Genomic DNA, 11,168 nt, shown 5'->3' on the forward strand with positions numbered 1-11,168 from the left:
AAAAAAATGCCAGAAAAAAAAACATCCCTAAAATAGTCCAACAGATGACTATTATCTACTGAGGGACACGAAATTAATGGATGATATTTACTCCTCATATCTAGTTTGGATATATCTGCGGGGATTTCACGAAAATGAACAGGCTAAAAACTTCCACTGTGCGAACAATGGCACGTCCAAAGAATTACAGTCATAAAATGAACCTCTTTATACATGACTCTGTCGCTTACCTCCCTTGTTCTTATCTTACATATGTGGTAAGTAACTAATTTGTTTATGACATATATCACCAATACCATGATATATTCTTGCTATATATAACAAGTATTGAAAGAAATAAGAGTGCAGGAATTCGATTCTATAAAAAAATTACGTATCCTTTTAGAAATATTCAACAATAATAATTACATGTATATAAACAGATATATATTTACAGATGGATATGAGAAATTTATAGTAAACATGATTGATACATATGAAATACTAAATTCTCCCTAACTTTATGATCAGTTAATATTTGACCAGTACACGTTTTACGACACATCTATACTATGTATAGATAATGAATACTCTTCAATTTAATAAATTCTCATTTTTGATATGAATCATTTATCCTAATCTAATACATCACAATCGATGACAAATTGATGTATCAATATGTACTTTGTGAAAATTATATTTTTTTCTACAAATAATTTAATTATTACACACCCCTACACGTTTCCGCTTAGATCGAGGTCAATCGAGCTTTTCCTCGAATCGCATGGAGGAATATTTTGGCCCGATAAATACGTCGGTTGTAACGCTTCATAGTTTTGTTCAAATGGATAAGATATATGTGCATGGCACGGAATTGTATGCAACACACCATCATCTTGAACATTAATTAGTAACTATATATATATATCAAATTTAAGGACGAATCAAAATGAAAGTAGATTGGGACGCAAAGGAATCTAGGCTGAGTGCGGAGACAGAGCGAATTCGTGGTTGTTGGTCAGAAAACCTAGCCAGGCATTCTTTTCATATCTTTGTATGTCTATACATTCTTTGGTCAGCAAGAGAAATCGTCGACTTAAGGGAGGAGGTATACAAGCAAAGGGATGGACACTATTTACAATCGACTGTACACAAGGTAAACAAATACTCGGCGTTACTATTTTCATATCTAGGGCATGCGTACTGATACATCATGTTGTGCTTACTTCATGTGTATGAACTTTACGATGTAATAAGTTAGCAAGAATGATTTACACTAAGATGAATATTCTGAATATGAGTTCATTTTAAAAACATAAATTAAAAATGAAATTATACTCAAGGAGAAGCTTATCATTTAAATAAGATAGCACGCAGCCTGATTAGAGACAGGTTCACAATTCTGTGTTTTGTTCCGAATATTAGAGACAGGTTCAAAATTATGTGCGTTTTCCCGAATATTCCATAAGATGTTTTTCCTTAAAAACTATTCGACCTATGAATTGAACTAAAATACACAGACAGAAAAAAATCATTTAAGCGATTCAATCTCATTCTTCCATATATTTATACGTACAGCGCTTTGGAATTTGATATTGAGAAACTGTATATTCTGTTTTTTGCAAGGTGTCTTCAAAATCAGAATCTTTCAAATTCATTAAAACTTTTTTTTCTGATGAATATATCAATTTTCCATAAAAATCCCTTTTAAAGAAGAGATTTACATTTCATTTCTACGGAAAATATTTTTTCCATATTTTTTCCATAGATGAATGATTTCGTATAGGACGAAACAAAATGAAAATAACTCATTCTTTTTTATGCTTCTGGATATTTATACGGACACATTCACTGTGGTCATATCTATGATAATTGTAACATTGCATTGATATAATCCTAACAGGAAATAGTTGTCAAATCCTTGAAAGAGATGTTTCTATAATGATTTCATTGGAGTCATGTTAATTAAATGCTACATAATTCGATGCTGAGTACGTGTTTATACACTCATTTTTAGTTTCCCACGATCCAATATTATTATCTATAATAAATTCAATAATCATCTTATCAGTTTAATTCCGAGTATACTTATCCATAGAAGAACTGATAAAATACTCTTAGTATTTGACATTTCTTGGAAATTACACACTCCAGATTTACAGTATGAGCTAGCAAACAAAAGTTTTAAAAAATCATGCTTTGTATACTGAAATACTTTTTTTAATTGATTTAATGAAACAAATTTTATCATTATATGAGATATACAATAAGATGTAGCACAAAGTATCCAGCTTTTTCCAGACACCTTCCCAAGTTAATATGGTTCCGTAACTCACTTTTAGGTATTGGAGAAATGAAAAATGAATACTCTTTATTTTGCAATAGATTCGGGGAACTGAAAAGGAAGAAGTTAGAATAAAGAACTTACCGCAGACTTCTGGTGACATATTTGATGAAGTCGAAACATTCGACGAGTCGGTCTTCCACCGTGTTGCACGTTCAGTCCCTACAAAGGGTAAAGGAAAACGAAAACGAAAGCCGGGTATTGTTTACACTTCATTGTAACACTTATGATCAAATTAAGCCAATTTTAACGATGACGCATTTAAGCTTTACAAAAAGTTGTATCAGGAAGTTTCGTATTTTTAAGACGCTTCTTCTTCACCCCATTCAATTGTTGAGATGTTCGTTTCTGTTTTTTTCTTTTTTTTTTCTTTTTCTTTGACAGCACATACAGTCGAGACTGTCTGAGCGACCCCTATATTTCTTCAGTTACAAAAGTTACTTACTTTACACCATTACTACCATTGAAAAGTTTGAGCTTCTAATTTTACTTCAAGTTAAAAATATGAAAAATAATTAATTGCATCCCGAAAAAATTCCGTAAGCACTACATCCTATATGGAATGAAGTACTGATTGCGCATTCACCAAAGGCGAAATAAAATATTTTATGTTAATGTTTTGTGTTAATTAGGCACATTTATACACGATTAAACACCAATTATTGCTCAAATAATAAATATCATTCATGCTCTGTCGTCGGTGGAGCATCTTTAAGTTTTATTGTAACTAGATGAGGTCAATAGATAAATGTGCAATAATATATCATGATCCTTTTAAAAGTCCTTAACTGTACTTGTGCTTGTATTTATTATTTATTGATTTTTAATTAAAAAAATGATATTCAATAGTTGTCAGTTTTTCATTGAAACCATCCTCGATACTCCAGGGGTTCCGATCACTTACGATCTCTACACCCCTGGACTATCTCATAGTGAAATTGAAGGCAGCTCAGCTGAAAATATTTGACCAATCACAGACCAGCAAAGATTACCTTTGAAGACTACAGAGAGAGCGACGCCCAACTTCAAAGCCACATAGTCAACCACAGTGTACCGTTATACGGCTCTTTTGATGTACATCAAAGGACTAAATTACCTGTTCTGTTCTGTTGCCTCCAGTTTTACGATGAGATAGTCCAGGGGTGTAGAGATCGTAAGTGATCGGAACCCCTGGAGTATCGAGGATGCATTGAAACAGGCTAGTTGATATAGGTACATGTACTTATAAACATGGATGGATATAGACCTAAATGATAAATGAACCAGTTTCTATCAGTGATTTAGCGGACGGACTTGGACTGTCTTGAGTGACTCCCTGTCTTATGTGACCATTTTGTAAAGGTCCATTGAAAGGTCACATAAGACAGTCTCGACTGTATCATTAGAGGCAACGGTTATCTGTTAATAATTAGGCATAATAATTACTCCATTCATTACATTTCATTTTATTGCACATTATTGCGTTAAAATAAAAGTGTACTTTTTATACATATCAGTCTACCTGGATTGAAAAAGATGAAAAACATACAAGTACAAAATCAGATCACATATCAACGTAGTTCAATTCTGAACTAAAGCAATATTTTCCATATTCGCTAAAATATATTCCCGATAAAAATTACAGTATATTTTGTAAGATATTTATGGACACAATATGGTCAACATTGATACACTGTTGCTGGTGACTAAATGTTACCGTTTTGAATGCCTCTGCAAACTTTTCATATATAATATTGTTAACATATTTGCTTTCTATCTTTGTTCACGCACGATTAAATACCAAAACATGTACCACCATTTTGAACAATCTGTAAAATTGATTTATCCTACCTGCAGGTAAGCCTTTAAAATACTTTATAATAATTGGTTACTATTTTATCATCTAAGGAACATCTTACAATACATTACTGTATAATGTATTTTAATACTGTCATGAAATAAAAATAACAACGGTTATATCAATCAATGCTATTCTGTATTTACATTATTGAAATTTGGAATTTAAAAAAAATCAACGATCTATAACAAATTTCAAAGGCTCAAAGAAGAAATGTCCAAAGAAGTGCAGAGGTCCACGGGGGCGGAAAGGTCTACCTGGGTCTAATGGCACTGCTGGCCTCCCTGGCATCCCGGGGATGGCTGGACCACCAGGCGACAGAGGGGTCCAAGGTCCAATTGGTCCCGCGGGCCCAGTAGGTCTACCAGGTAAAGCTTAAATATGTATTCTTTAATGAATTTAAATATGTAACAATTCAAGTGAATGTGATTTAACAATAAATGAAATTCTAATATAAATTCCATTTTTATTGGTTTCGTTCGCTTAATTAGAGTTAAATTTAAAGTGCAGATTTAAATAGATTTAAATAAATCTTATTATGGCAATATTATAACAATATTTGATAACATAATGTACACATACAACGTACACTAAAAGGAGTGTGGGTGAGGAGGTTGGATATTATAATTAATGTAAAGAATAACAAAGCTCAGTTTTCTATTGCTTTCCATCCAGGTATACAAGGAGAAAAGGGTGATTCCGTAAGTTGCTTATTTTTTTTTATTGTTATTGTTTAACGTTTTCTTAGTCGAATAAATTGATACTAAAATACCGATAAAACATGTGATATGTTTGATAAAACGGTAAAACCACTATTTCTCAGTTTACACATTCCGTAGACTATTTCTCAGTTTACACATTTCATAGACTATTTCTCAGTTTACACATCCCGTAGACTATTTCTCAGTTTACACAACCCGTAGACTATTTCTCAGTTTACACATTCCGTAGACTATTTCTCAGTTTACATATCCCGAAGACTATTTTTCAGTTTACATATCCCGTGGACTATAACTCAGTTTACATATTCCTTAGACTATTACTAAGTTTACACATCCCGTAGACTATTACTAAGTTTACACATCCCGTAGACTATTTCTCATTTTACACGTTCCGTAGACTATTTCTCAGTTTACACATCCCGTAGAATATTTCTCAGTTTGCACATTCCTCAGTTTACACATTCCGTAGACTATTTCTCAGTTTACACATCCCGTAGACTATTTCTCAGTTTACGTATCTCGTAGACTATTTCTCAGTTTACACATCCCGTAGACTATTTCTCAGTTTACATATCCCGTAGACTATTTCTTAGTTGACATATCCCGTAGACTATTTCTCAGTTTACACAACCGGAAGACTATTTCTAAGTTTACATATCCCCTAGAATATTTCTCAGTTTACACATCACGTAGACTATTTCTCAGTTTACATATCTCGTAGACTATTTCTCAGTTTACATATCACGTAGACTATTACTAAATTTACGCATCCCGTAGACTATTTCTCAGTTTACGCATTCTGTAGACTATTTTTCAGTTTATATTCCGTAGACTATTACTAGGTTTACACATCCCGTTGAATATTTCTCAGTTTACTCATTCCGTAGACTATTTTTTTTTTTAGTTTACATATCCCGAAGACTATTTTTCAGTTAACATATCCCGTGGACTATAACTCAGTTTACACATTCCTTAGACTATTTCTCAGTTTACATATCCCGTAGACTATTTCTCAGTTTACGTATCTCGTAGACTATTTCTCAGTTTACACATCCCGTAGACTATTTCTCAGTTTACATATCCCGTAGACTATTTCTCAGTTTACATATCCCGTAGGCTATTTCTCAGTTTACATATCCCGTAAACCATTTCTCAGTTTATATATCCCGTAGACTATTTCTCACTTTACATATTCCGTAGACTATTTCTCAGTTTACATATCCCATAGACTATTGCTCAGTTTACATTCCGTAGACTATTTCTACCTGGCAACTCTATTTGTTTGGAGATGGTTTAAGTATTTTGTATGCGTACTTGATATTCAAGTGTTCTTTTTATTTCACATTTGTAAAATAACATTTATATATTTGTTCTCCTTGTACAATTGCAATATTCATAACTAATCCATATACATAAGATAAAGTTAATGTTTTTATTTGCATACTATACATAATGAACTATTCATGGGGACTCTTTTTGCGTTTTGGAGGTTTGAAAGCATTTCGTAGGTAGAGCTATTCTTTGTTAGCTTTTGGTACAGTGATTACAACAGCGTATATCGGATACCAACTTCAATTGTTTTATTATCATGTTTAAACAGCGACAAAACATTTCTACACGATGAACATTCCATGTTATACAGTATAAGTGTGTTTTATATTATTTCATTTAATTAAAACTAGGCTTTATGAAGTGTTAAGACATGATTATTCACCACGATGGTTCGTTTGTTATACCTTGAACATGGCAGGTGAGTGTGATGGCGGTTCATTTCGTCCCTGGGATACCAGAACAAGAACTGACGAGTGTGGATAGACGAATGGGTAAGTATCATTGTCGGACTTTGAAATAGCTGTCCACAAAATAGTAAATCAAAGCTCATGATATAAACAAAACATATTTATGTAATGAAAAACAATAAAACCACATCTTGTGTGCATACACTCTTTAAATGAAGTAAAAATTGAAACAGTCAAAACATTTTGTATCTGTTAATGTAGACTTAGATGTTTATTTAAAATAACACTGAAAGTGAAGCCTCATTTTCAAGAATTATAACATCGAAAGTCTCGCGATCTGTCTAAGTCATAACAATTAGTGTTTTTATTTCAACTCATATCTTGTATGCTATCATCCTCGATACTCCAGGAATTCCGATCACTTACGATCTTTACACCCCTGGATTATCTCACAGGGAAATTGAAGGCAGTTCAGCGGAAAACATTTGATCAATCACAGGCTAGGAAAGATTTCTTTTGAAGACTACAGAGAGAGTGACACCTAACATCAAAGCCACACAGTCAAACACATTGTACCGTTATACGGCTCTTTTGATGTACATCAAATGACTATATAACCTGTTCTATTATGTTACCTTCAGTTTTACTATGAGATAGCCTAGGGAGGTAGAGATTGTAAGTGATCGGAACCCCTGGAATATCGAGGATGGTATGCTATCAATCTCCGACATTGTAGATTCGATGGGATGTGTGGACCTGTGGGGAGGAGATTATTGTGCATTAGAGAATCGCTTCCACAGTAAAGGTAAACTTATACTGTAAACCTGCCTATGTTGGTGTGTGTTTTTGTGCCGGCGATCTCAGAACGTAATCATGATACGATATTGCAATGATACATGAGTTCGCATCAAAATTAACTTATACACAATACATATATCATACTGAACAAAATTGTTGATTTGATAATTGTTCTTGAGCAATACTGTAAATGTTTGAATTCAATTTTAAATGAAGACACATGAGTCTTATCTGGCATTTATAAGAGATAAAAGAATGAAATGATATATGGGCAGTATGATTGGATTAAGGAAGCAAATACTTATATTCTACTATCCTTACCACGCCTGACATTTGACCTTTCATGTGACCTGCAGTAGCCAATCAGGTGATGAAGTTCCTATCGATACAGACTCTGATCAACAACGTGAAACAGCCAATCGAGAGACAGCTAGACGGCCGGTTCAGGGTGATGTACTCCGGACTGTACCTGTTATATATAAACGTAAGACAGTCATGAAAGGTGAAGGAAGCATATATCTCGTAACATAGGCATTGTTAGTAAAGTCGCTGTGCCTTAAATGATTATTTTCTTATAGTCGAAGTCTTATTTATCTTCAATTAACATTTAATACTTACATGATTTTTAATTTTGATATAACACTTAATTAAAAGCGCTCTGTATTTGGAAACAAAGTGATCATGCTATGATAGTGTATGCTCTAGGAATAGTTAATTTTAAAATTACCGAAGAACATTATGTTTTAGTCGCAGTCCGAAGTTCACGACACACACCACGAGGTTGGTCTTTTTATCGGTGATGTCAACGGGAGAGACTTAGAAATTGACATGTCCTGCATAGTAGCCACCGACCATTTCCACAAGACCATTTCAAATAGAGAGGCAAAATACACAGGGTCAAGAACAAAAACGTGTGGACAAGTTGGCATGTTCTATATCCAGGAGGGACAAATCATATCTGTGGTCATTACTGAACCTAAAAGAGCAGTGCTACTAGAAAAAGGAACAAACTTTGGAGCGATTCTTCTTTCCCATTCATGAGAAGAGAGCATAATATATGAAACATGACATTATCCATGTTTGAGATCTTTATTTAACTTAACTGCTAATCTCTAGACACGATACTCAATATTGTGTACTATTTTGTTGTATAAAATTTCTAGGATGGGGGCATAATGGTAAGGGTGGGAAGCGCTCGCACTTCTGGGATGTCTGTGTTGTTCCTAACGACATTATGTTTGATTTAGTATTACAGTCCATCGACAGCTATCATCATTGAGGCGGTTAACATCAATATGTGATCTTCTGTGGGTTTTTTTTTATACGTTTTTGTTTTTATACATCTGTATTATCAATTAGAAAATGATGGCATGGTTTTCAAATCATCTATTTACCATTACTTAACATGGAATACTCATCAAAACAAAATCGCATGTCTCACTGACATATGTTCTTTGTAAAAAGTTTCAATATGTACTCGCAATAAAAACCGTTTTCATAAAACTGACTATTATCAATAATGTATTGTTAATATATCAATGCATGCTGATATCTGCAGATATCAAAAACAAATAGTGTAGCATGAATGTAACTGTAACGCATCGGAATTGGGCCAATCTCTAGTGAAAAATTTGTAGAACAGCCGGCTGGTGTTCAGAGGGTCCCGGTTTCTAACTTCGGTCTGGTACAGGTAGTTGTATGTATTCACTACTACATGATCGACCCAGTCATATTCCACTACACAACCACGCAAACAATTTTTAATGACGTATTTTGTTAATAAAAACTGCAATATAAGCTGATTTGTTTGTTATATCTTATAGAAGTTTAAAGTTATATCTTATAGAAGTTTAAAGCTGAAATTAAAAGGAGTTTGAAAGTTACGTTGTCCAATCGAAAACGTTTTACTCCTATATGCGTTCTGTATTAAACCTTAAATACCGTTCTTGTTTATTATATTCTATTGTCTGAGTAAAATCGTAAACGAGTCGGTACCAATTTAGCGCATATTTATTCCCATTAACATAGATTTTGACTACCATTAAATTAAACGTCATTACGATGTGATATAAATATCAATTACATCGAGTTTTTATAATACACCTTCAAATACATTTTCTATAAAAACAATACCCTTGGTACTTAAAGACATCTCCCTTGCTCATTATGCTCTTCGATTTTGTTTAACATGTCAGTATGTCCCTCATCAATACTTTTCTAATTAACATGACGATTAGTAAACAACTGAGCGATCGTCAGACGATATGTAGTCACACTTTGAGCTCGCTCACACGCACGTGTGACTATCCAAAGTCGGAACAAGTTGAGCGTTCGCCCTTGTGAGGAAGGCTATGGGTTCTGTCCCCTGGCCGAGACACACCAAAGTCTATAAAAGTGGTAGTTTCTGCTCCTGCTTAGCGTTCAGCATACAGGGAGTGGGACGACTGGTTTGCCCGTTGTCAGTATAATGTGACCGGGTGGGGTGTGTTGCTTGGTGTCTTCGGCGGCATGCTTCAGTGATATAGCACTATAAAAAGGGCAACAGTTCCACTATACAAGAAGACACAACACGAACATACCGCAGTCTCCCAGTACACTCACCTCGCACAACATACACGCAACACACCGCATACATGGGAGGCCGTCCTAACATGACCATAGCTGTTAATAGGACGTTAATAAATCAAACAAACAAACAAAAAAATATACAACACAAAATGTAAAGTTACTTGGGGTGCTCGGATGGTTTGATTGACAACTAGCGATCCATCATTTGGATGTTCTAATGTTACTGTAAGGACACTAATGATACTATTCTATTTCCATTAGTTTACAATAAGGGAAATCATTAATAAAAATCCTAACGCTGAACACTTCACTTCATTAGCCAAGACAAAGTTTACGCATTTAAATTTAACATAATATACACTTAGAGGAGCTTCCCAGAAAAATAACCAATAATACCGCCATGGGTAGGTAGCATTGACATTTGGAATAAAATAAATCCTTACTTCGAATAATTTGAATCTATTTATGGATTTCAGAGAACTATCAGTATTGTATATAGGTCACCTGTCACCCGACCATACCGTCTTACCAATTTGAATATTCATAATTGTGATTGACCTACTTTATTATTCATTTCGACTGTATATATAAAACGAAAGTAGAAGTTTTTGGATATGAAACGGCATGCTTCAGTGATATAGCACTATAAAAAGGGAGATATACAAGAAGACCAAACGAAATACCGCAGTCTCCCAGTACACTCACCTGCACAACATACACGCAACACACCGCATACATGGAGGCCGTCCTTGACCATAGCTGTTAATAGGACGTTAATAAATCAAACAAACAAACAAACAAACAAATATACAACACAAAATGTAAAGTTACTTGGGGTGCTTGGATGGTTTGATTGACAACTAGCGATCCATCATTTGGATGTTCTAATGTTACTGTAAGGACACTAATGATACTATTTCCATTAGTTTACAATAAGGGAAATCATTAATAAAAATCCTAACGCTGAACACTTCACTTCATTAGCCAAGACAAAGTTTACGCATTTAAAATTAACATAATATACACTTAGAGGAGCTACCCAGAAAAATAACCAATAATACCGCCATGGGTAGGTAGCATTGACATTTGGAATAAAATAAATCCTTACTTCGAATAATTTGAATCTATTTATGGATTTCAGAGAACTATCAGTATTGTATATAGGTCACCTGTCACCCGAC

The 11,168-nt window shown here is 34.1% G+C and overlaps 1 protein-coding gene and 1 long non-coding RNA gene across 6 annotated transcripts in view; one reads left to right on the forward strand and one right to left on the reverse strand.

Moving 5' to 3' along the window:
* Positions 1–11,168, reverse strand: part of LOC138308209 (uncharacterized) — a 36,799-nt gene that overhangs the window by 14,674 nt on the left and 10,957 nt on the right. For 2 of the 4 annotated variants that reach the window (XR_011206089.1, XR_011206091.1), the window contains 3 exons: positions 7,741–7,888; positions 6,619–6,734; positions 2,408–4,534 (listed from right to left, as the gene is read on the reverse strand). This is a non-coding gene — a long non-coding RNA (uncharacterized lncRNA). Of the gene's footprint in view, positions 1–2,407; positions 4,535–6,618; positions 7,378–7,740; positions 7,889–11,168 lie in introns of all 4 variants that reach the window. The other 2 variants (XR_011206092.1, XR_011206090.1) reach the window with 2 other exon arrangements.
* Positions 709–9,216, forward strand: LOC138308198 (uncharacterized). Of its 2 annotated transcripts, none has more exons than XM_069249147.1 (8): positions 709–1,135; positions 2,365–2,494; positions 4,361–4,528; positions 4,836–4,861; positions 6,633–6,705; positions 7,358–7,426; positions 7,776–7,903; positions 8,167–9,216. In XM_069249147.1, exons 1-8 carry the CDS (start codon positions 929–931, stop codon positions 8,458–8,460), a joined length of 1,095 nt encoding a protein of 364 aa, XP_069105248.1. In that variant the 5' UTR covers positions 709–928; the 3' UTR covers positions 8,461–9,216. The 2 variants fall into 2 exon arrangements, with proteins under 2 accessions (XP_069105248.1, XP_069105247.1); XM_069249146.1 differs by having other exon boundaries at positions 713–1,135; positions 2,365–2,521.

The sequence above is a fragment of the Argopecten irradians genome, chromosome 14, assembly GCF_041381155.1.
Source record: "Argopecten irradians isolate NY chromosome 14, Ai_NY, whole genome shotgun sequence".
NCBI lineage: Eukaryota > Metazoa > Mollusca > Bivalvia > Pectinida > Pectinidae > Argopecten > Argopecten irradians.

Excerpts from the sequence above, each read along its gene's own strand:
- LOC138308198 (XM_069249146.1), top strand. The coding sequence starts at position 929 with ATGAAAGTAGATTGGGACGCAAAGGAATCTAGGCTGAGTGCGGAGACA. Across the intron at positions 1,136-2,364 it reads TACAATCGACTGTACACAAG|ATTCGGGGAACTGAAAAGGA; the intron begins GTAAACAAATAC and ends ATTTTGCAATAG. Across the intron at positions 4,529-4,835 it reads GGGCCCAGTAGGTCTACCAG|GTATACAAGGAGAAAAGGGT; the intron begins GTAAAGCTTAAA and ends CTTTCCATCCAG.